Raw genomic sequence first — 24,909 nt, forward strand, 5'->3', positions numbered from 1 at the left:
ATAAATTGAATGGCATTTTATGTACACATGTAGATGATTTTTGCTATGGAGGAACTGAAGGATTTTTAAAGGAAACAATTGGGAAATTGAAAGGGAAATTGCAAGTAAGAGAACAAGAAAGTAAAAGTTTTAAGTATATAGGAGTAATAGTAGAGCATGAGGAAAATGGAATTTGTCTTAATCAGTGGCAGTATATAAATTCTATAAGAGAACCAGAAGCCAGAAGATTTACAGAGAGTATTAGGACAAAAGGAGTTAACAATATAGATCAGTGGTAGGACAGTTGAATTGGGTATCACTACACAGCATGCCAGAAATATCATACAATGTTAGTGAATCAAGTACAGGTATTCCCCTACTTACGATGGGGTTAGGTTCCAAAAAACCCATCGTTTGTTGAAAAAATCGTAACTCGAATATGGCCTAGCCTACACTAGGGTAATTAGTACCATCTATACATATATGGTAGCCTAGCCTACACTAGACAATATACTTTATACATATATGGTACAGTAATTATTAGTGTCAGCTAATTCTGCAGGTTCAATGCAGATTGACATGGTAAGTCAGTATAAAGAGAAATTGAATAACAAGGCTTAGCCTGCACTTTGGTATATCATATACAGTAGCCTAGCCTACATTATACTGTATTCTATTTACACATAATAACACCGTATTATACAAACAATTATACAAACATCAAAACAACGAATGTGTATCTTTTCCATGGATCTTTTAAAAAGTTATGCTTTACTACACTGTCTCCAATTGTAAATATTCTTATATTACTTTTGCATTTTAATTCCGATCATAGATATCAAATGTTTTGGTTTGGGAATCGATCATGCGGTATATTTCGCCAAATTTAACTCGGTTCAGAGGGCATTTCTTGCTTCTAGTTAGTGTAAATGAATCTCTACATACTTTTTATTTATATGAAATATATATTTTTTTCGTTATACGAAGTGTTTTTAAGTCGAAATATAACTTAAATATGTCTCGTGAAATTAATTTAGCTATTTTCTCTTGATTTCATCATCATACTATGAGCTTTTCGTATTTATCTTTTATCGGCGTGAAAACAGCAGTAATATATGTTCTTTCATGCCCAGTAGTTTTGATTAACCCTTTCCTGCCCAATTGACGCTATATTTTAATAACCCCTACAATTTCTTCTTGTCTGACTGATGTAATTGTGCGAAATTTACCGACATTTTTCGTACGGTGGTAGGGGTAAATTTTTTTTTTCGGACATTTGGTGGTTTCCATAGGCTAAAGCATACCTTGACCGTAACTCAGGTGCATCGCGCCAGGCAAGCAGTGCCTATACTGCGCGCAATTCCCGGCATAGTAAATTTCCACAATGAAATCAGTTGATCCTACCCACGCTTTCTCAGATCTTACATTTTTTTTTTATAAAATGTAGGATTACATTATTGGAAACACTCTGTTTGGTATCCTCTATTTTCTATAAATTTTTTAGTTCTCTACGCGCATGCGCAACCATGGCGTAGTAAAATTTCACAATGACATCAGCTGATCGCACCCACGCAGGCCTGACAGGCCACACTTCTGTCAGAGACCATGCGACGAGGCTGGGTAAACACGCGTGGCTGCTTACATATACAGCGCCAATCGAGAACAGTTTTAACATGCTTTCGCAAAGTTTTTACGGTAAAACTAGCTTGAAATTTGTTAGTGCATCACATAAGAGATGTCTGATTTTAGGCAGGGCTCTGAATCTCATTTTTCATTATCATATATATCGATATTTAGAGAATTTTTTGGCTTTCATAAAAATAATTCATCCACCCAACTGTTATAGCTTTGAGCTACTTAACTATAAATGTTGACAACGGGTAACATTTTTTTGTTTGTTCTCGAACAGCTTATAACGTCAAAATGAAACTGTTGCTGTTACTTCAGCCATTTTTCTTTGACTCTCACTTTATTCCTCAACCTTTCCTCTACATTTTTTGCATATTTACAAAGTAATTTCTATGAAAAATCCGAGGTAGGGCTCTTCAAAAAAATGTCTAGCGATAATTTCACCTTATGCCTGGCAGCGCGCTTCTGTTTTTACCCACTTTTCTATCAATTTTTCACCAACTGGACTTATTCGTTTTTCATTTTTTTATATGTCGATATTTAGAGAATTTTTTGGCATTTACAAAAATAATTCATTCGCCTAACTGTTATAGTTTTTGAGCTACGAACAATAATGTTGACAACGGTAACTTTTTCGTTTCGATTTCAATTTATAACGCTAAAATGAAACTGTTGCCGCTACTAAAGCCATTTTTCTTGACTTTCCTTTATTCTTCAACTTTTCTCTACTTTTCGTGATATTTACAAAGTAATTTCTATGAAAAATAACCGAGATAGGGCCTTCAAAAAAATTTTCTTGCTATAATTTCACCATAGGCCGGCAGAGCGCCTGTTTCTCAAATCTCTTTCTATCAATTTTTTCACCAACTGGACTTATTCGTTTTCCATTTTTTATATGTCAATATTTAGGAATTTTATTGGCTTTCTCATAAAAAAATTATTCATTCGCCTAACTGTTATAGCTTTTGAGCTACGAACGATATAATGTTGACAACGGGTAACATTTTTTTCGTTTCAATCAATTTATAACGTCAAAATGAAACTGTTGTCGTTACTAAAGCCATTTTTCTTGACTCTCACATTATTCTTCAACTTTTCCTCTACATTTTCAGATATTTACAAAGTAATTTTATGAAAAATAACCGAGATAGGGCTCTTTCAAAAAATCTTTTTCTAGCGATATAATTCCTCACCATACGCCGGCAGAGCGCTCTGTTTCTTGGCCTTTTTCTATCAATTTTTTCACCAGCTGACTTATTCGCTTTCCATTTTTTTATATGTCGATATTTAGAGAATTTTGTTGGCTTTCATAAAAATAATTCATTCGCCTGACATTCATAGTTTTGGGTTACTTAACGAAAATATGGAAAATAAATAAAGATTTTTTTTTTTTTTTTTCGCAATAACTCACATTTTTTGTATTTAGAGGGCTGGGACTTTATTCTGACTATTCCACCATAAAATATAAACATTTAGAAAAAAAGGACAGCAAATGAACGTTGTTGGCATAAAATTTTATATTTGCTGAATTTTGAAATAATTATTTTTCGCACTGTCGAAAGCGCTTCCCAGACACATCGGGCTCGTGCTCCTCAGTGATGTGATAACTATACAGATATGAAAGGGTTAAAATACTTTACAATTTTATTTGCGGTCAGGTTTCATCCATGTTGCCAATGCGCGATAATTTATAGTCATTAGCAGCTTGAACATTCTTTTCTCAGCTTCAACTACAACTTGCAGCTTAAATTTACGGTAGCAGTATATTTCCTTGCTGATCTTTTCTCCAAAGCGGATAAGGGTATAGTGTAAAAATATATCAGTACTTAACGTCATTTTTAACATAACTATGGTAATTGTTTAACCGTACGATGGTTGAAATACAAGCAAAACAGTTGTTATCCAATTTGGTTACAGGCAGTCCCCAGTTATCGGCAGCCTCGGTTACTGGCGATCCGGTTTTACGGCGCTTGTCTAGTGACAACGATAAGCAGATTTTCGTCACTGATAACCGGTTTTTCGGCGCTGATTGCCTCTTATCGGTGGCGCTGATCACCAGTTATCGGCGCCGCTAACCGGGGATCAATGCTATTATCGCCGATTTTCGGTCGTCACGTTGTTGGGAACGGAACCCCGCTGATAACCGGGGACTGCCTGTATTGGCAAAACTACAGTTTCTCGTTCGGTTGTTTATGGCCGTACGCATTTTTGCAAGAGTATAAGGTTACTAACAATACTTTTATCATTCTCTTACTTTTTTAACTAGAAGATGGAATAAAGAGATGGAGAAAAAGAAGTTGGTCTATTGTGTTGGTCTCTTGCTGCCTGATTGTAACGCATCTGCACGCTTGTTGCCTGTGCCCATCAAAAATTTTAAAAATATTTTCTAAATATTGTCGCATTCGCATTAATTGCTAACTCCATCAGAAAACTCGAATTATCGTGAAGACTTAATTATCGCTACTTGTGCACTACCTGTATTTACAAACGCACAAAAATTGGCAACCGAACACTGACCTATTTTAACTTCCAAAACAACAAGCGCAAGTGAGGTCGGCTCATTGAATTAATGTACCTATTCCAGCCTCTGGCCAATGCATCGTAGATAATCGCACACTGCCTGGTTGTACGCTGTTGCTGCACCAGTCGCTCCGAAATTTAAAAAATAACGATTTTCAAAATATTGTCGTATCGATATTAATTGCTAACCCCATCGTAAAAGCGAATTATCTTAACTCGAGCACTACCTGTAAAGCTTTTAAAGAAGGAACGACTCAAGATATGAAAAAGCTGATTAAAATAGTGAGAAAAACTAAGAGCATAATGGGAGAAGTGATAATAAGTGAGTTAGAAGAAGAAAAGATTTATTGGAAAGCCTATGCAGATGCTTCATTTGGGAATACAGTATTGAAGATGGTTGTACACAATTGGGTTATGTGATATCTTTGACAGATGGTAAGAGGAGAAGTCCCATATGGTGGAAATCCAGAAATCCAAAAGAGTAGCAAAGTCCACCTTTCAAGCAGAAGCTCTGAGTGTGGGGGAGGCCATAGAAGGATTGATATATCTCAAACACTTGTGGGTAGAGACAGTAGGAGGGAGAAAATTAGAAGCATTGGTTATATAGTAAAACCCTAATGACTGCAATAAAATCAAATACTGGAGTAAGTAGTAAGAGATTAAAATTAATATTGCAGCAACAAGAGAAACAATAGAGCCTGGAGAAATAAAGGAGGTGAGATGGATAAAAGAAAAGCATCAAACACCTGATGTACTGACTAAAGCTAGAGTTTCTGGGGAAAATATTAGAAATTGCATAGAAAGTACAGAACTGGAGAATAATGGAGATTTGAGGGGATTAGGATAAGAAGAGGTTGGAGGGGAAGGAGAAGGAGATAAGTGTGATTATATGTTAGTTTTATAAGTTTAAATATTATTTCCTTTTTATTTTCTACATTGGTGAAATGGTATGGGCATCACTCCCGTTGCAGTGGCAGGGCCTGTCACCTCACCCTTTGCAACTGCCGTGTTCCAACGAATTTTGAATTTAGGATGCCGTCACTTCCAATCCAGTGGGCTGGGGCTGTCACCCCCGTTTGCAACTGCTGCGTTCCCACGAATTTTGAATTTAGGATGCCAAGCAAGCATGAATCATTAGCAAAGTAATTACTTGGTAAGTTACTTATATAAAAATTATAATTAAAGCTAACATTATATCTTAAAGCTAACATGAAGTTTTCATAATAAAACTTATATTGTAATACCTACCTGAACACCTGAATTTGCCCCTTAATCCCACTCAGCCTGAATAACTCTCAATTGTTTATCCCACTAGTGAATTTTAACAGGCAGCACTCTACGCTGCAGGTAAAAATCTTGTCACTTGAGCTACCATAACAAAACGGTTGGCAACACTGACACAGGTGTGCGCCAACACACCCCATTTTTGCCAATTGCTTTATTCAAGGTCAAAATTGATGTGGGGAAAGGAGGGTGGATCATTCAGGTGTTCAGGGTTAGCATTACAATATTAGTTTTATTATGAAAACTTCATATTGCAATATACTCCCTGAACACCTGAATTCACCCAATTAACAACATTTAGAGGAGGAGGGATCAATTCTATTGCACGCCCCTTTGACAACCACAAAGATCGTAGTTCATCAATCTGCTTTGCATAAGATATCCATTTAGTCATACACTCACCATATCAATCAATGCTTTCAGTGAAGAGACATGTTGGACAGTACTTTGATTGACAGTCAGGTCAGTACTCTTGGTCCGTTGACCTCTCATGTATGGAGGAGAATGAGGCAGAGTGCAGAGCCGCTGTCCCTCCGGGAGAACCATCTAAGTTTGCAGCACACCCCTTTTTTACAACTGCAGAGATGGCAGCTCACTGATCTGCTCTGCATAGGATATCTATTTAGTTATACACTCACCTTATCAATCGATGCTTTTGGTGACGAGACATGCTGGAGAGTACTTTGATCGCCAGTCAGGTCCATACTGTCTCGTCCGTTGACCTCCCATGTGGTTCTTCAAAACCTCTCATGTATGGAGGAGTACGATGAACCTCCCATGTGGCTATTCAGAGCCTCTCATGTATGGAGGGAAATGAAGCAGTGTGCCAAGCTGCTGACCCTCCGCCATGCAGGTTGCGGATAAGGCCTGATGACCAACAAGCGAAGAAGTATCTCAGCGCCGAAGAAAGAGCCTAGCCTACTAGAGCAGTCCCTTGAACTCTCGTAGAGAAACTATCAAAGACTACGATACTTAAAACGTACTAAATCTAAGTTCATGTGATTATACTATCACTGTTGCCTAAGAATTCTAAAGACTAAAGGAATTCCTCTATCTGGTTAACCTAAGAATCTTAGCACTAAATGAATACCACCTCAGCTAAATGAACGCACCCTGGGTAATAGACTTCACCGCTACATGTGGACTAGGAGAATAACCCTCCGAACCTTCGCACTACGTGAATACCACCTCAGCTAATTGAACGCACCCTAGATAGTAGACTTTGATTATATGTTAATTTTATAAGTTAGTCATTATTATATTTTTATTTTCTGCATTAGTGAAATGGTATGGGCGTTACAAAATGTACAAAAAGCATGTGTTTAATTTTATAAGACTTTTTATAGCAAAGCATTCTTTTACATTTAAAAGTATGTTCTGTGCCATCATAGGGAAGTGCTAAATAAAATGCGGAGGGAGAAAATGTCAATAAACGCTGGCGGGAGTGTTGAACAAATGGTGGCAGGGTAGAGAGAGCTCTGAAGGTTAGGTCAATAAAATTGGGTTGTAATGGTTTTGTTGTTGTAAGCTGGATTATAGTGAAAGAACAACAATGAACAGGTGAGTGGATCGCATAATTGAATTATTTTCGGACGGGTTAGGAAAATTTTCAAACTTTGCCTCTACAAGCGATGAGGCGAATCGAACGTCTCTTAAGTAAAAGAAGTAAACACTGAGACGGACTTCCAAGTAGTTGCCTCCAGAATAGAAGGCACTGAATAATTCCTTAGAAAGGAAGATGAAGTGGACATACTCCGAATACTGTGCAGTCGGGGAAATACAGAGCTGAGGACAACAAAGAAGAACCCTGAGAAGCCTGGGAAATCACCTCCCTCAGAAAGTAACTAATTGGATTCTTTGACAGCGGACGGGAAGGATTCCGCTGAGAGACAATGAGTGTACGCAGAAGCAGACGGAGTTTCTCAATCTTTGATAAATAGACTTTAATGCTCACACTAGATAAAAGACATCTCCACTGGACTGCCGGTAACGAACACTTGCAGATAAAGAACTTTAAACGAACGAGGCAGTTTTAACCTCCAACACTGTCTTTGCCACAAATTCCGGACGAAAGACAAATACATATAATTTCTTGCATAGGAACCCAACCTAGAAACTGCCTAAAGCTCGCCCAACCCTCTAGCTGAAGCTAAAGCCGTAAGAAAAAGCAACTTCTTAGTCAGTGTCTCAATGTTATAGCTTCAATGGGTTCAAAGGCAGGGGAACACAAGAAAAGTATTGAAGTACTTCCCACAAGTCCCATGGAGGGGCCCGAAGTCGGCAAGACACGCTCACCAAGACAGGATTCAATCTTAAAAAAGAACATAATAAATCATCGATTATCTTACTACTAGAGATTTTATGAAGGTGGAAAACTAATTGTACCTCTAGGAGTTGAGTGGTAGTCAGCAATCGCCGAATACGAAAGACCCTTGACTTTCCGAAGGAATAAAAGAAAATCAGTTATTTGGCTATGGAAGGTCTAGAGATGGAATGACCTTCCTTATGACAATAACTTCTATACCTTGTCTAGCTGAACCTGGTAAGGCTTAAGGGTTGACTTTCTCAAGCTGAAAGAAAGCTCTCTAGCCACAGCTTTAGGAAGTCCAGACTGTCTCGCTGCTCTCTCTACAGTCGCCCTACAACTAGGTACAGCACGCGAGAGTTTGGATGATAATGGCGGGAATGCGGTCGTCTGAGAAGAACTTTCGCATGGGTAGGGACATCGGAACTTCCGTAAGGAGCTCTAGGAGTTCTGGAAACCAAGGGCGTTAGGGCCAGCAGGGAGCTGTTAGAGTCATAGACATCTCGACACTTACGCAATTTCCTTGTTGCCTGATGAATGAGACCGGATGGAGGAAAAGCATACACCTGCATGTGATTCCAATTTGTAACGTCACATTGGTGCCTATCGACATGGGGACCACCATTCGTGAGAAATAAACTGGAAGACGATGGTTTAATCACGTCGCGAATAAGTCCACAGTTGCTGGCCACTTCCGGAGAACCTGACCTATTACTTCGTGAGCCAAAGTCCACTCTCCCCCCCAAATACCTGACGGGAGCGACTTAACGAATTGGCCAGTATGTTGAGACTCCCCGATATAAATTGGGGAAGAAGAGACACTTTTCGTTCTTCGCACCCTCTCAGGACTCTCTGTGCTAGAGTATTGAGTTCTGTTGATCCTCTCCCCCCCACCCCAACTTCTTCAGATACGACACAGCAGTTACGCTGTCGCTAAACTTAGCCACTACTCTGTTGCGCACTAGGACTGAAAACAACTGAGGGCTTCCTTTACAGCCTTGGTTCCCGAAGATTTATTGACTCCTTTTGTTCCCGAACCCTCTCAGAGGCCTGAGGCCTGGGTTTCCTCCAAGGTCGTTCCCCAACCTTGATCCGAGGCATCAGTGTATAGATGAACGTCGGGAAGAGGGGAGTCGATAGACCTTCCCGGTGTCAGATGCACTTCTTCTGACTACCACAGATGATCCAACAGGCAAGAATCGCTCCCGACTATAACTGCGTTCTCATTGAAGAAGTCCCAGCGATTCCTGAGACATACCTGAAGAGAGCGCATCCGGAGACGAGACCCTGGAATTAAAAGAAAGAGCGACATTCTCCCTAAGAGGCTTCTCAAGCTGGTACCGGCCGTTCCCTGTTGAACAGGAACCCTTCTACCTGCTGAAGGACCGACTGGATCCTCTCCAGGGTTGGGAAAACCCTCAAAGGAAGAGAGAGAATCCTCCTACCTAAATAGGTTAAAGATTCCATAAGAATTCCCTCTCTCATACTATCTCCTCTAGAGAGGAGGCAAGGATTAACCAATCGTCTAGATACCTCAACACTCTGTACCCTTGATGATGCATAATTGCTGACACCGGAGACACGAGTTAAAAGCAACGTTCGTCATACTGGCTACGTCATCTTCCTTGAACAAAGAATTAGTCAAGGCTAAGGTGTTCTAAGCAACCCCTCTTATGAACGTCCAGATACTGAGGGGGAATACGACCAAGATAGAAATTTCGACATTTCTGTTCCAAACGTCGCAGACGAAGCCAAAGCATTCGCCTGGTAAGCCAGTCCCATCAAGATAAATTTATTAGGCTGCAAACAGCCATGGATCTGAAGGGACATAGCCGTCACTCTTTTAGAACCCCATTACAGTAAACCTGACAGCATCCAGAGGAGTGTGCAAGAGCCTCAGTCTGATTGCGCAACACATCCTCAAAAGCACCTGCTTCCCTAAGAGAAGTCCCTACGAGCCGAGACGAAGCCGGAGACCTAGACAGGATTGCTTCAACCAATTCATTGAAGACTGAATTGCGAGGGTACGAACATACATACTCAAGCATGTCTGTAATCATTACTGCTGGCCAGAGGACATACTAAGCCTGCCAGAATCTCCTGTACCTTCGGATAAGAATCCTGTTCCGCAATGTCTGAACGGTCTAAGACCTTCGAAGGAGGAGGAACTGAACGAAGCCCAGACAATAATGAAGAGCCCACAAGCATACCACCCTAACCAGAATGCTGAACACCCACATCTAATCAGGTACCCGGAGCTGAATCCGCAGTGTTGACCCGCCGGGAAGAAGAGAAGGCTGAACCGAGAAACCCGGAGCCGATTCCCCATTATTACCAAGGGGTAGACGAGTGAGAGTGGCCAAACCCACATTGCTAAACCCTCGGGGAGGATGCGCAAATGAAACCACTTGCGGAGGAACGGAAGAAGATGAAGAAGGAGGGACAATGAAAGAGGTAGAAGCTACCCTCAGAGTTACCGCTGTGGAAAATGCAGGCGATGAAAGCCGCAGACCGCTCAAAGAAAGTACCGCAAGCCCTGCCAAAACCGTGGAGCGTAAACCCGAACTGGAAGCGACAGACAAACCCTGTGAAATACCTGATACTACCGGAACAGCCGCTTGAAGCGAAAGCAAGGGGTTGCGCATGCTCGAAGGGATGGCACATGAAACGCCTGTGGGCAAATTCTGCCGAAACTGTGTTTTCACCAGTCTGAAAGCTCCTCCTACTGGAAAAGACTGTACTGAGGAAGGAAAGGCAGGTGACAGAGGAATAGCAGACGCATAAAAAAAGTTACGTGAGAAGAGGAAAGCCAAAGTCGAAGAAGGAGGGAAAACGGAAGATGCGGAAGCCGCAGGAAAGACCAGAGCAGAAGGAAAAAGCAGCAGCGGAGAATGTGGGAGCAGGAGATGGAGCGACAGATAACCAGACTGTACTGAGGATGGAAAGGTGGGAGACAGAGGAACAGCAGACACATAAAAGAGATTACCTGAGAAGAGCAAAAGCCAAGAGTCGAAGAAGGAGGGAAAACGGAAGATGCTGAAGCCGCAGGAAAGACTGGAGCAGAAGAAGAAGAGACCGAAGGAGACTAAAAAAAGGAGCCAACAGAGAATGTGGGAGCAGGAGATGAAGCGACAGATAACAAAGAATAAAACTTAGAACAAAGGGACAGAAGGTACACCGAATCCGTCGCCCCCTCGATAATCCTGAAACATATCCGACGTGAATTGTGGACACTACTGTGTCACATACTCTCTAATGTTAAAGAAATCATAAAAAAAAAAAACAACAACAACTCTCACCATAGGTCTGTACCCATTTGAAAGACCCAGTAAATCTGCCTTATATTCCACCACATCCAATTGCAGGTCCCACAAACTACTTTTAGAAGCCGAAAGGACACACCAGAATCCGCCTTACTAGATGGAGGAGTAGAAAAACAGACAAGGGGGAAACTACAGTAGAAGATTCAGAAACAGTCGAGGTGAATTAGGAGTTAAGAGCAGAAGGATTCTGCACCACCAGAACTGAAACATTGACTTGAGACTTTGAGCCAGATCAAGAAGAAGCAATGAACACACACACACACACACACACACACACCACCACCACTCGAACCCGAAACCGGAACCCGTCCAGGAGAACGACAGACCTTTACTACCTTTCCTCACTACCTAACCCAGACCTTATCCTCCTTTATCACACTGAGATCCTGATCCTGACCAACATTATCAACATTAAATTTATCAATACTACAAGGGGGTGGGGAGGGGGACCTCACAGCCTGGTCCGCGCTTGAGGGGGCCGGAGAACACCCACGGAGGCTTTGTGGCGGTTCTCCATTACCTCAGCACCTGCTAGGGCTGGGTTCTGGAACAGGCAGGGGAGCTGAAAAGGTACAGACAAGTTAACATCCTAACACTACTACTATCCTTATCTGAGAAATATTGAAAAAGATTAGCTATTAAATTTTCTATACTACTTTGCACTCCTATCTCTATCTGTTTGACTACCTCTGAACTCGCTAAATCCATCAACTGGTCTGCAGGAAGCTAAGCCTGAGATACTGAGGCAACTAAGAATCTAACCGACATTTGCTGTCCTCACTAGCTAAAGACTTCGATGGCGACGAATGTAATCCTCCATCTTTGTGCCTTCCAATGGAACATTCATTGCAATGAGTCTGCACATCACACTTTACCTTCCTACATACCTGACAGAATGTCTATCGTGTCTCAAGGTACTCATCCGTCTCTTGCAGGAAGAAGAAGCGATGAGCGCCAGCGTCCACCGTCGTAGGGGCAGTCGAGGTCAACATCGAAGCCGATGGTGTGGTAGTAGAAGCTGAAAAAGTCCATGATGAACAACCAAGACTGGGAACCAGCAAGTGCAAAACCAAAAGATGTTCCACATTGAAGATATCCAGAAAATCCAGGAGAAAAACTGTTAAATACAATCCAGGTCTTCACCAGAAGTCCAAATTACAAAGAGAATTTGGGCAATAGGATCAAAACCTCGCACTGCAGAAGAAAACAACCTTCCAGCAGTGCGAACAAAAAGCAATTGATGAAAATGGGGCGTGCTGGAACACACCTTTATCAGCGTTGCCTTGCCAACCGTTATGATCGCTCAAGTGACAAGATTTTACTCGCAGCGTTGGTAACGCTGGCTGTTAAAATTCCCACTAGTGGGATTAAGGGCGAATTCAGGTGTTCAGGGAGTGTACTGCAATATTATATTTTAAGAGATAAGAACCAAAAATAGCACCATTCCCTCAAGATGTACTTGGAAAGGGGGCTGGAACAACTTCCCTCAGGAAATCTTACAGGGGACTATTATTCCACTCCCACATTGAGCTGAGGTCTGGGTGTTGTCATTTAGGGTCCATTCAAGCAATCTGAATGCTTTCCTAGAAAAATTGTTCAACTATCATGGGCCGAAATAAAAACTATCATGACTAGTATTGTATGATTAGCACCGCCAACACTGCAGATCAATCAATGCATGCCTTCCATAAGGAGTTAGTAACTTACTTTCAGTTTTGATATTTGTGTTATTTTCTTTTAATTCTTCCTCTTGTTCACATTTTCTTGCCTCCTTCTCTGTGTCATCAGCACTCGGGCATTCCTCTTCCTCCTCCTCTTCCTCTTCATCTACCTCCTCTTGATCCTCTTTATCCCCATTTAAATGGTTCTCAACATCTGATTTGTTCATTGACTCTGGAAGATATGTGCAGCATTAATACTGTATATACCTGTGTAATAGGCAACTTCTGGAGACATTTTTATGCCAATAATTATGAAGTCAAATACTACACATAGTATGCTTTGAAAAATTTAGGAATTTTGGAACTAAGACAAGATAAGGTTCATGAATGCAATATGTACTGACATGTCACAGTACGAAACTAACAACAACAGTAGTACACTAACATCATTTCCTTATACCATGTATTTGAGGTAATTAGCCTATTTTCCTAGACAGACAAACCTAAGTACGTTGTACTTATGAGTAGGTTCATATTTTTGGTTTCAAATAAAAACTATAACTGGTGTATCCTTCAGTGAAAGGTTGTACATTTGCTGCAGCTTTTAATTGGGTCGCATCAAGATGTGTAAGCAGGTGTAGCTAGTGGCATTACCACTACTCCACTGGGATTTAAAATATATAGTACCCTGGCTTGTATACCTAGGAAAATGACAATTTCAAGTAAAATTTTGCAATTTACTCCTACAATAATACAAAACCTATAGGTGAACCAACGAATAATACAAAACCTATAGGTGAACCAACGAAGTCAAGTAAAAAAACGGGGCCCCCAATCACCTTACACTATTTCTCAAAGGAAACACAGATTATAGATACCCTTTCCTTCAATCCTGATCTGTTATAATCCCCTGTGGTATTTCCTCTTTTCTTTCTCTTATAAACAGTCAAGTTTAGAGTAGATGGTTCTTTTGAAAATGTCAAGTTATTATCAGACATAAAGATACTGTGAGCAAAAATTAAACCAAGTCTGAATATTAACTAATTCCAGTTAACTCTCTCTTTCCTTTAAGTAAAAATAATTTCAAATAATGCAATTCATAATTTTGGAATGCATTTCTTCATATAATCTATGTATTTTTTTTTATTTGTGATGGTTATTTTTTCTTAGGGGATTTTTTTTTTTACATATTGCCAAAGTTTGTCTAAACGTTAAAGTACGGATATCCTCTAACGAAAAGAATTATCAGAGGTCTACTAACTCAAAAGCTATAATTGTTTTCCTCTTTACCATTCCCTTAGGGCAAATGCAGATTTGGCAACATGTGAGGAAAGAATGACACACATACACACAGATTCTTATCAAAGAAGTTTCCATGGTATGGGAAAGTTAACTTGTATAACAAATAACAATACTTACTGCGATTAAGCTTGATAGGTGAAGGAGCTGGTGAGTTGTTATCAAATGCCACTTCATCAGGGTTTTTTCCCTCTTCTACAAGAGCCTGGAATTTTTATTAAAAAAAATTATTCTGACAATGAAACTATCATAACAAAAAGTAGCGCAAAACCTTCAGTTCATATATTAAGGAAAACTACATAAAACTGCAAGACAACTGATCAAGGTAAAAACAAGTAGCTATTGGTTAAAAAATCAGATTGTAAATTCTGGAATCTAATTTTTCTAAGATAAAATGCATTTTTCATAGACATAGAAACCTGAAGACAACTTTTACACGGATTACCTTGGCAAAAGCTAGTTCAGTTGAAGCTTTTTAACAAGTTACCTAAGTACCAACCAGTGGTGAAGGAGTCAAGGTAGCACCCATTCACAGACTGTCAACCCTCATTTACTAATTCCGCAAAGAGAACATATACAGGTACAGCTATAGGTGGGATAAAAAGTCTTCAAGTCTATATAACTAAGAAAAAAAAAAGGCAATTTATCTTAAAAAAAAAAAGGGGGGGCACTTTGATCCCACAAGAATACATATAATTTTTAAATGGCAACTCAAACCTTTCAGTCAAGTGCATAATCAGAAGAAAGATGAGTTTTGTAACTTCTGCAGATCCCACAATTTCCAATGAAGAGGCAAAAAAGGCAATGTGTCAGTTTGGTCTAGAGAGAACAGTACTGTATTAATTTTCAGTGGAACCTCAACCTCCTTCCTGTTATCTGAGAGAGCCAGCTAGGTAGGCAGCAATATCATCATAACCTGACAACAATGATAATGCTCTACACCTGCCAACCATCCTTAATGTGTAACTAAACTCCATTGGAGCAGTGCAGCAGGTACAAGACCTTGGGGAGGTAGACAGAAGAAAAAGATGGGAGGAGTGATTCAACTCTGCTCCAACACTGACCCACTAGTAAACTTTAGGAAATATGCTTCTGTCTAACAGAACTCTTGCAACTACTACAGGTAATTTGCTTCTGTCTAACAGAACTCTTGCAACTACTACAGGTCATGTAAGTATCCACAAACTTGTGAGCTTCATCCTTGAAGTAGCATGAAAAGGTGGTGCCAGAAACTTGCCCTCATAGGCTACCTAGGCAACTGAGAGGTTCATAATGAATGCAAGGGATCGGGCACTGCCTAACTTAATGGGCTCTCAGCCAGGGTAGAGGATCATCTCCCTCACCAGAAAATGCATATCCCTGCTTAATCACCTTATAAAACCAGAGAGGAACTATGTCCTTTATCAAGATTTTCTTCTACCTGCCAGTACTAGAAAAACATCAAGACTCAGGCATAAGATACCTAGTTCTGTGCACAGTGCCACTGCTCTCTCAAGGGGGTCAAAAGGATCTTGTTGCTAACCTCACCAAAGAAGTCTGGGGAAGAGATTGAAAATCTCTTGAATATTTTGTCAAGAACTAACATGTTTGGAGTCTCCATCACAAACTCAAGAATAAACAAGAATGAGAATGATCCTTACCTCTAGTGTCTGGTTTGGTACAAATGACCTCGATACTTGCCTACTAGTTTTGACACAGTTAAGGGTACCAGAAAAACAACTCCTGAGTTACTATCCTGTCCGAAGCCCACCTCAGGGGCTGACATGGACTAAAGTATCATACTCCACTACAGAGGCCCAAGTCGTTAGGTGGGTAAAAGCACCTCATGGGCACTTAGATCTCAACTGTGGTTGACAGATCCATGGCTTTTAAACGGAAGACTCGTGAAAGATACGAGTGACAGGCTCCCTTACTACAGAAAAGGAGGGAACAAAGACAAAGAAACATGAAATCTGCTGATAGTGGCTCCTTCTGGAGAGACTGTTGACACCAACTGCACAGAATCTCCCAACTTCCCCTGGTAAACATCTGCTGTAAACCGTGGGACTGATACACATCTGCTATAACCATTAGCATCTGAACAATGCTGCAAGAAAGGCCTTCTCCTGGAGAAGCTGCTGGACAGTCTTCGGCTGTGACACCCTAGCAAATACTAAAGTAACAAGAAGGCACACTCTGGCACAGGACCTGTCTTCCAGAACATCACATAACCCAGGATAGACAGGAAACCAGTTACAGGAGACATCCTTTACCAGCTCAACTTCGTGACTGGGAATCTAACATTAGTGGGGATATCTCCATTAAAAGATGCGTTTTTGTTTCCCTGTAGGAACAGAGCAAATTTTCAAGGTAATCAGCATATTTCCTTGATATACAAACTTGAAGTCTTTTTATAAAAATCACACTTCTAATCATTCCTCAATTGCCTTGCTGCTAAAAGAAAATGTAAGTTGTGTGGATGCATGTGTGAGAGAATATCCACATCCATGCGCAAGAGGACCAACAGGTTTAAAAACCTTATAGACCTGATCCAGCTTTTGCAAATATCCAGTAAAAGGTGAGGGTTTGTAACCTCATAAAAACAGACAGTAATAGAAACAGCCATGGTCATGATCATAATCGTTACCTAACGTGCAAACTTGTGTTACACTGTATTAAAGTACATATGGTCTTTCCAAATATCCAAATTTTGCTTCCTGAAGACACTTGGGATCAGTTTCAGAACATCTGGGAATGTTAAGATGTTCAATTTGCATAATCCCCTAGTGCTGATATGAGAAAAACGACACTTTTATAATACTTACCAAGTAATTATATAACCATTAGTTCACTTACATAACCATTAGTTCACTTACACGGCAGCTTGAATTCAAAATTTCCCGGGTAACACTTCAAACGTCTGTGTAGGTGACCAGCTCCCCCCCCAACCACTAGCAGGAATATTAGTAATGACTTTAACAAATAACCTCAACCTGTTCATGTCTTATGTCCATCAGCAGGGTGAAGGGTGGGCTCCAATCATCTAATTACTTGGTAAGTATATCTAAAACTTTATCTTATCATAAGTGTCTTTTTTATATAAATAACTTACCCAGTAATTACATAGCTGATTCCCATATTGATAGGAGGTGGGATACATGACATATTCTACTCCAACACATTAATATAAGTAATGAATTTGAAATAGAAAAAACTGGTAGCACTGAAAAACAATGTTTGTCATAACTTATCAGTTAAGAGAGCTCCTGCAAGTCTATACTGCCTGTGGTTGGTGTTTATCTTTAGCCGTAGTGGCGTGGCGGTATAGCCGTGGGTCGCCTCCTACTTAGTGGGAACTTTGCAGTGAAGGAAGTACTCCGATGGCTGGCAAAGTATGATAGGTGCCCGCCCTTGCCCAGGGTGAAGCACCAAAATAAAAACAACCAGACAACACTGTCACCTACACTGAGATAAAACCACAACCCATCCACAGAGTGGTGGGTGCTTCAGATACATTGTAACCCCGGGCTCTGGAAAAAACTCTACACCTTATTACAAGGTGAAGAGACAGTATGAACAAAAAATCCTGTGCTTCATTCGACGATACCACGCCAGTTACTAGAAAAGGTCTCAAGGCACTGGAAGATTTCCACACTGTTTTAACTTCCATTAAAATTAATGAGAAACGAAGATCAATTACATTCCCAGTGGGTTGAAGGCAGAATGGATATACAGGGCATAAAATGCATGCAAGCTAAAGAGGTAGAGGCTACTCTGATGTTCTTAGCTTTACTTAAAAGTTGGAAAACTGTTCTCCTAATTCTGAGTGTGTCAAGTTACAGGTCCATGAGGACAATACACTCTATTCAGTAGATGAAATGAGTCTTGCCATATCACCATATGTACAGTAGTAGAGGATGGTCCTCTAAAAACTCCAAATGGACAGAGACCTCCCTATTCTCCACAAAGCTGGAGAGCACTTTGGACATTAGGAGAATGATCTGACGTCAGGCTGTAGCTGAAGCCAGAAGCGCTGGGGGCCAGTTGAGCTAGGACCTCTGGGCTGGCGGGAGCTTGTGGGAGGTGGCGGGCGCAAGGCTGTAACCAGCGCCAAACGAGCAGGGCATCAGGCGAGCTGGCATCATACGAGCTAGAAGCTCGTGGCTCTGGAAGCTCTATAGCTGGTGTCAGACAGCAGCTGTTGCCCGGCGAACTGGGCGTCAGGCGAGCTAGAAGATCGGGATCACCTGATAAGAATGCGAGAGGCAGAGGACGATTATACTTCCAGTAGGACTATGCGGAATAGAAGTAAAGGACAAATGAGCCTGAAAGCTATGGAGGAAGAGGCTGCTCTGATGTCCCTGGCTTTCATTTAAAAAATAACAGCTTTCAAGATGTGATCTTTGTCCGATTCTGTTCAGGCAAAACCCGAAGACTGTTAGCTGGACAGAGGGTTCTCTCTTCTTCAGAGCCAATGATGTCCGTTAATTTCCTAAGGGAGAAAGAACAGATCTCGAGCTTGAATGGGTCCTTAATATTGGCTAAATTCCCAGGGTAGACAAGGAAAATAGCGTCTTTCTGTGAAAAACCCTTCTCTATACAATGGCTTGGATCTCACTAGTGTGTCCTAGTCGAAGCCAGAGACCACTCGGAACGGTGTCTTCCGTGTCAGGTTGTAGACAAGAGGAACGCAGGGGATCAAAACAAGGGACTCGTTGGTCATTCAGAATACATCCGGGTTCCAGGAGACCAGATTCCTTCCTCGCTTGGACGCGTTGAAGACAAGATGTCATCAAAAGTTAGGCCCCTGTGCTTCAACACTTAAATAAGCCTAGTTCGATAACCCTTACTGATGAAGTACGAAAGATGTCGATCTCCTCAGGAACAGAAAAGGTGTTCCGAAAATGGGCCATAGAAGTCTCGCAAAAAGAGGGTAGAGACTGCAACCTCAGTTTCGAAAATGGCCCACTTAGTCTGATACAGTGCTAGAAGAATGTCTGCAACCACAATAGTTTATGCAATACGTCTAGCAGAAAAAACCTTGTACTGATAAGCTTCCTGAAGCTTCAAAGTCTCTTTGAGGTGGAAAATAGGACCACAGTCAGTCTGCCCCATGGACTCCACAGTTCCCATCAGACCAGGGGATGCAAGATCTACCCAGCGAGAAGAACCTGTCATCAGTTCGTCCGCAAGAACTTGAAATGACTTAAATTGAAAACGAAACCGATCTGTTCACAGTAGAGGTTCTCTTGCTTGGAGAGAAAATGAGAGAGGAAGTGAGCCTGTCTTCTCTATGTATATATGCTAGGACTCTGGTCTCTTCTAGAGAACAACCACAGTCCAGGTGTAAACTAAGGTCAAGAAGCACTGTTAGAGCTCTCCAACATATGTGAGAAGGTTCCATCACCCAGGGAGCAAAACCCAGAAAATTCCCCAGTTCCCTCATGGACTCCTCAACCAATATCCAAGGTGTAAAATAGAAGATTAGGTCTGGGCTTAGATGATGATGGGAGTTCCCTTCCTAGTCTATGTATGTACAGCCACCATCGCAGGCCCCACTTAAATCTGGGATATGGGAAAAGGACAACGGTGTCGGACTGTGTTTCCCTGACCCAGTTGTAATCAAAATACTTCAGTCAGGACAGTCGTTCTAAGCAAAGACGAGGAGCGAGGACTCGCATGAAAACCTACAACACCGCAGAGAGGTTGAAGCAAAGGTCCCCAAACTAAGAAACCCTGTCTCAGAAGACAGGCCTTCTGGCTCATCTCCATCCTGCAGACAACCAAGCTATCTTGCAAAACATCATGCAGCCTCGAGGACTTCTGTGCGGATCAGCTGCCAGCTCTGCATAATTTTGATAGCTGTGTGGACAAGTGGATATCCTATAGACTTGACGACACTGTATGTAGCGGAAAATAATATCAGCAGAGCATACCGTAAACCCACTTATTCGCGGATTTCTGTATGAAACATATATAATGCATTATTCGGTGAAAATCTGTCCATTCACAGGATTTTTCACCGAGAAATTTTCACTAATTACTGTATTTTCATCTCATTTTCATGACTAAATGCATTTTTTGTGATAAAACTATTAAAATACTCAGGTAGTGCTCGAGTTGTGATAGTTCACCTTACAATAATTCGACTTTGCAATGGGGTAAGCAAGTAATACCGATACGACAATATTTATCAAATAGTTTAAAATTTCGCACAGGCAGCAGCATACAATCAGGCAGCGAGAGAGACCAAATTACAACAGACCACCTTCTTTTCCTCCAACTCTTTATCCCATCTTCTGTTAAAAAAGTAACAGAGAATGATAAAAGTATTGTTAGTAATATTATACTCTTATGTAAATACAGGCAGTCCCCGGCTTACGACGGTTCCGGCTTACGACGTTCCGAGGTTACGACGCTTTTCAAATATATTCATCAGAAATTATTTCCTGGCTTACGACGATGTTCGGGGTTACGACGTCAGACGCCGATCCGACGGAAGAAATATGGCCCCAAAATGGCAGAATAATCATAATTTGAAGGTTTTTTTATGTAAAACTCAATAATAATGCAGTTTACATCGTTTTCAATGCACCCAGAGCATTAAAAGTAAGGTTTTCTTATGATTTTGACGATTTTCAACGATGTTTCGCCACGACGCGCGAAGAACGAACCCCGTCAGTAAACTGGGACCGCCTGTATGTACAGCCATAAACAACCAACTGAGAAACTTTTGTTTATCACCGAATCAGATAACAACAGTGATTTTGCTTGTATTTCCACCAGCATACGGTAAAACACAATTACCATAGGTTATAGTACAGATGACGTTAAGTAGAATAGGACTGATATATTTTTACATTATACCCTTATTCGGTATGGATAAAAGATCAGCAAGGAAATACACTGCTAAATTTATGCTGCAAGTTGTAGCTGAAGCTGAGAAAACAATGTTCAAGCTGCTAATGACTACAAATTATCATGCTTCGGCAACATGGATGAAATTCGACCGTAATTAAAATTGGAGAGAAAGTATTTTAATCAAAACTACTGGGCATGAAACAACACATTACTGCTATTTTTACGCCGATAAACGATAAGTACGTAAAGCTTGCATCATAAATGAAATCAAGTGAAAATAACAAACGAAATCTTGATTTTTTTTACACAAAAATGGCCCAAAAGGCCAACGTCATCTATTAACGAAAAAACCGCTAAATTAATTTCACAACGAGACGTATTTAACTTATATTTTTACTTAAAAACACTTCGTACAGTATAGGAAAAAAATAACTTTGCCCCATATAAACAAAGTATCTTGAGATTCAGTTAAGCTAACTAGCAGCAAGAAAAGAGCTCTGCACTGAGTTAAGCAAAATAAAACTTACCGCTTAAACAATTTCCAAACCAAAACATTGATCGCTATGATTGCAATTTATAATACAAAAGCAATAAATGAATACAGTATATACAATGTTATTGGTTACAATGAATTAAGGCATAACATTTTAAAAGATCCATGGATAAGATGCATATCTGGTACATTGATGATTGTATAATACAGTATATGAGTGCAGTATGATGTAGGATATGCTACCGTATATGTATATGGTAGGCTAAGCTAATTCTTGTTTGTTATTCAATTTCTCTTTGTATTGAATTATCATAAGTCACTCTGCATGAACCTAAAGAATTAGCTGATATTAATAATTACTGTACCATGTATGTATAGAGTATACTTTATAGTGTAGGCTAGGCTACCATTATGCACAGTATATATGGTACCGAATACCCTAGCGTAGGCTAGGATGTATTCGAGATATGTTTTTACCAACAAACGATGGGTTTTTATGGAACCTAACCCCATCATAAATAGGATAATACCTGTATAAGCATTTTTAATTTCTTTGTGTGTGTTTGAACTATCAAAATAGGCAGTTCTACATGTTTTTAGAAGGATTCTAAGTATTCGAAGGTTCTAACTATTCGTGGTGTGTGTGTGTGTGTGTTACACATCTCCTGTGAATACCAAGGGTTTACTGTATAAAAAACTTGAAAGGGTTCATAACAGCCATAAAAACCTGCGGTTCATTGTCAGGACCTGACTACTAGAAGTGGCTGCTCAAAAATGGATGCTAGCAGCCTGCGGGCTGCTGCAAAAGTCGTCTTCCTTGGGCGAATTTTTTTTTTTTTTTTTTTTTTTGAATATGAAAAGGCTTGAAAATCCAAAAGTCGAGGCTAAGTCCCCAAGAGGACTCTTGCGACAGAGGCTGTGGTTAAGGAAGAGGAAAACAGTTCCGCAACTGTGTGATTCTCTAGAGGTGAAGAGCACCACAGCTCTCTCTTCCAAAATCGACGACAAGAGCAGACATTTATAAAATCAATCCAACTATCCTTGTCCGCACCAGGCAGTACTGGGCAACAATACGAGGGTATAACTCAGAAAGTTCTAGGGAGTCTCCCAGCTTCTTAACCAAGGTTCCTGGTTCCAGTCAAGAAAATCCAGACACTAGACAAAATCTTTGACAAGGAGGATACTTCCATTAAAGAACTAGAGGGAGGAACGTCAAAGACATGCCTTTCTCTCTTCCGGACAAAAGCACTCCTCAAAAAACCCCTGTCCGCAAAGGACAGGGCTGCAATACTAAACAAAGTAGTAACATCATCTTGAACTCTAAGTGGAGGTGGACCAACTGTAGAGTTGTGAGCGCCATGACACCAGACATGGCTCAATACCTGTGACAAAAGTTCCTTCTGAATGATATGGATGGATAAAGACCCAACTTTGTAAACCCTCACCTGGGGTGTAAAGTCATCCACCGCACCTGATGACCCATACACCTGTTTAACCCTTTAACGCCGAAGCCCTATTTACAAAAACGTCTCCCGTATGCCAGCGGCGTTCGGTGAGTTAGCGCCGAAGCGGAAAAAAAGTTTTTTTCAAAAATCACAGCACGCTTAGTTTTTAAGATTAAGAGTTCATTTTTGGCTCATTTTTTTGGTCATTGCCTGAAGTTTAGTATGCAACCATCAGAAATGAAAAAAAATATCATTAACATATATAAATATTGGAATATATGACAGCGAAAAAAAAAACATATAATTGTATACAAATCGCGCTGTAAGCAAAACGGTTAAAGCTAATGAGTTATTTTCTTTTTAGTTGTATTGTACACTAAATTGCGATGATTTTGGTATATAACAAATTTTAAAACGATCAAAGCAACACAGAGAAAATATTATCGCAAAATGATGCATGAATTAAGTAAGCAGCGGACGTAAAAAATGCTTTTTAAAAAAATTCACCATAAATCGAAATATTGTGCTAGAGACTTCCCGTTTGTTGAAAAATTAAGCTAATTGATTGAATATTACTAGACTGTAAGTGTTTTAGCTTACCATTGCAGTTTTCGACCATTTCGGTAGAGTTAAAGTTGACCGAAAGTTGAATTTTTTCTATTTATCGTGATTTACATGAAAATATTTCAAAACTGATAAAAGCTACAACCATGAGTTATTTTTAGTTGTATTTTATATGAAATTGCGCACATTTTCATATATAAAACTTTATGTAACGACTAATATAAAACGGTGCAAATATTACGACAACGAGACGAAAGAATTTCTGAGATGTTCGGCCGAGTTACCGCACAGACGTAAGGAAAATGTTTTTTTGAAAAATTCACCATAAATCGAAATATTGTGCTAGAGACTTCCAATTTATTGCAAAATGAAGGTAAACGATTGAATATTACTAGAATGTAAGAGTTTTTAGCTTACAATTGCGTTTTTTTGACCATTTCTCGGTCGAGTTAAAATTGACGAAGTTTGAAATTTTGGCAGTTATTGTGATTTATGTGAAAATATTTCAAAACTGATAAAAGCTACAACCATGAGCTATTTTCTGTTGTATTCTACATGAAATTGCGCATTTTCATATATAAAAGTTTATATAACGACTAATGTAAAACAATGCAAACATTACGACAACATGACGAAAGAATTTCTGAGATGTTAGGCGAGTTACCGTCTTGCGTAGCGTCAGGAAAAATTTTTTTTCAGAAATTCACCATAAATCGAAATATTGTGCTAGAGACTTCCAGTTTGTTGCAAAATGAAGGTACATGATTGAATATTACAAGAATGTAAGAGTTTTTAGCTTATAATTGCGTTTTTACCATTTCGGTCGAAAGTTAAAAGTTGACCAAGCTTGAAATTTTGGCAGTTATCGTGATTTATATGAAAATATTTCAAAACTGATAAAGCTACAACCATGAGTTATTTTCTGTTGTATTCTACATGAAATTGCGCACATTTCCATATATAAAACTTTATGTAACGGCTAATATAAAACAGTGCAAACATTACGATAACGTGCGAAAGAATTTCTGAAGCTGAACGACGTGGAAAAAGTTTTTTTTCAATAATTCACCATAAATCGAAATATTGTGCTAGAGACTTCAGTTTGTTGCAAAATGAAGGTAAATGATTGAATATTACTAGAATGTAAGAGTTTTAGCTTAAAATTGTGTTTTTACCATTTCGGTCAGTCAAAGTTGACGAGAAGGTTGAAATTTTGGCAGTTATCGTGATTTATACGAAAATATTTCAAAACTGATAAAGCTACAACCATGGGTTGTATTTTGCTGTATTGTACATGAAATTGCACACATTTTCATATATAAAACTTTATGTAACGGCTAATATAGAACAGTGCAAAAATTACGACAAAATGACGAAAGAATTTATGAAATTTTCGGCTGAGTTACCGCCTGTGCATAAGAAAAAAGTTTTTTTTCAAAAATTCACCATAAATCGAAATATTGTGCTAGAGACTTCCAATTTGTTGCAAAATGAAGGTACATGATAGAATATTACTAGAATGTAAGAGTTTTAGCTTACAATTGCATTTTTCGACCATTTCAGTCGA

At 39.9% G+C, this 24,909-nt stretch overlaps 1 protein-coding gene across 15 annotated transcripts in view; it reads right to left on the minus strand.

Annotated features, from left to right (window-relative positions):
- LOC136836700 (SAFB-like transcription modulator) overlaps window positions 1–24,909 on the minus strand; it is a 120,462-nt gene that overhangs the window by 88,011 nt on the left and 7,542 nt on the right. For all 15 annotated transcript variants that reach the window (XM_067101196.1, XM_067101204.1, XM_067101201.1 and 12 more), the window contains exons 2-3: window positions 14,121–14,205; window positions 12,748–12,933 (exon numbers count right to left, since the gene is read on the minus strand). In XM_067101196.1, coding sequence (XP_066957297.1) covers window positions 12,748–12,933; window positions 14,121–14,205 — 271 coding nt within the window. The remainder of the gene's footprint in view (window positions 1–12,747; window positions 12,934–14,120; window positions 14,206–24,909) is intronic.

The sequence above is a fragment of the Macrobrachium rosenbergii genome, chromosome 56 (genome assembly GCF_040412425.1).
Source record: "Macrobrachium rosenbergii isolate ZJJX-2024 chromosome 56, ASM4041242v1, whole genome shotgun sequence".
NCBI classification, from domain to species: Eukaryota; Metazoa; Arthropoda; class Malacostraca; order Decapoda; family Palaemonidae; genus Macrobrachium; species Macrobrachium rosenbergii.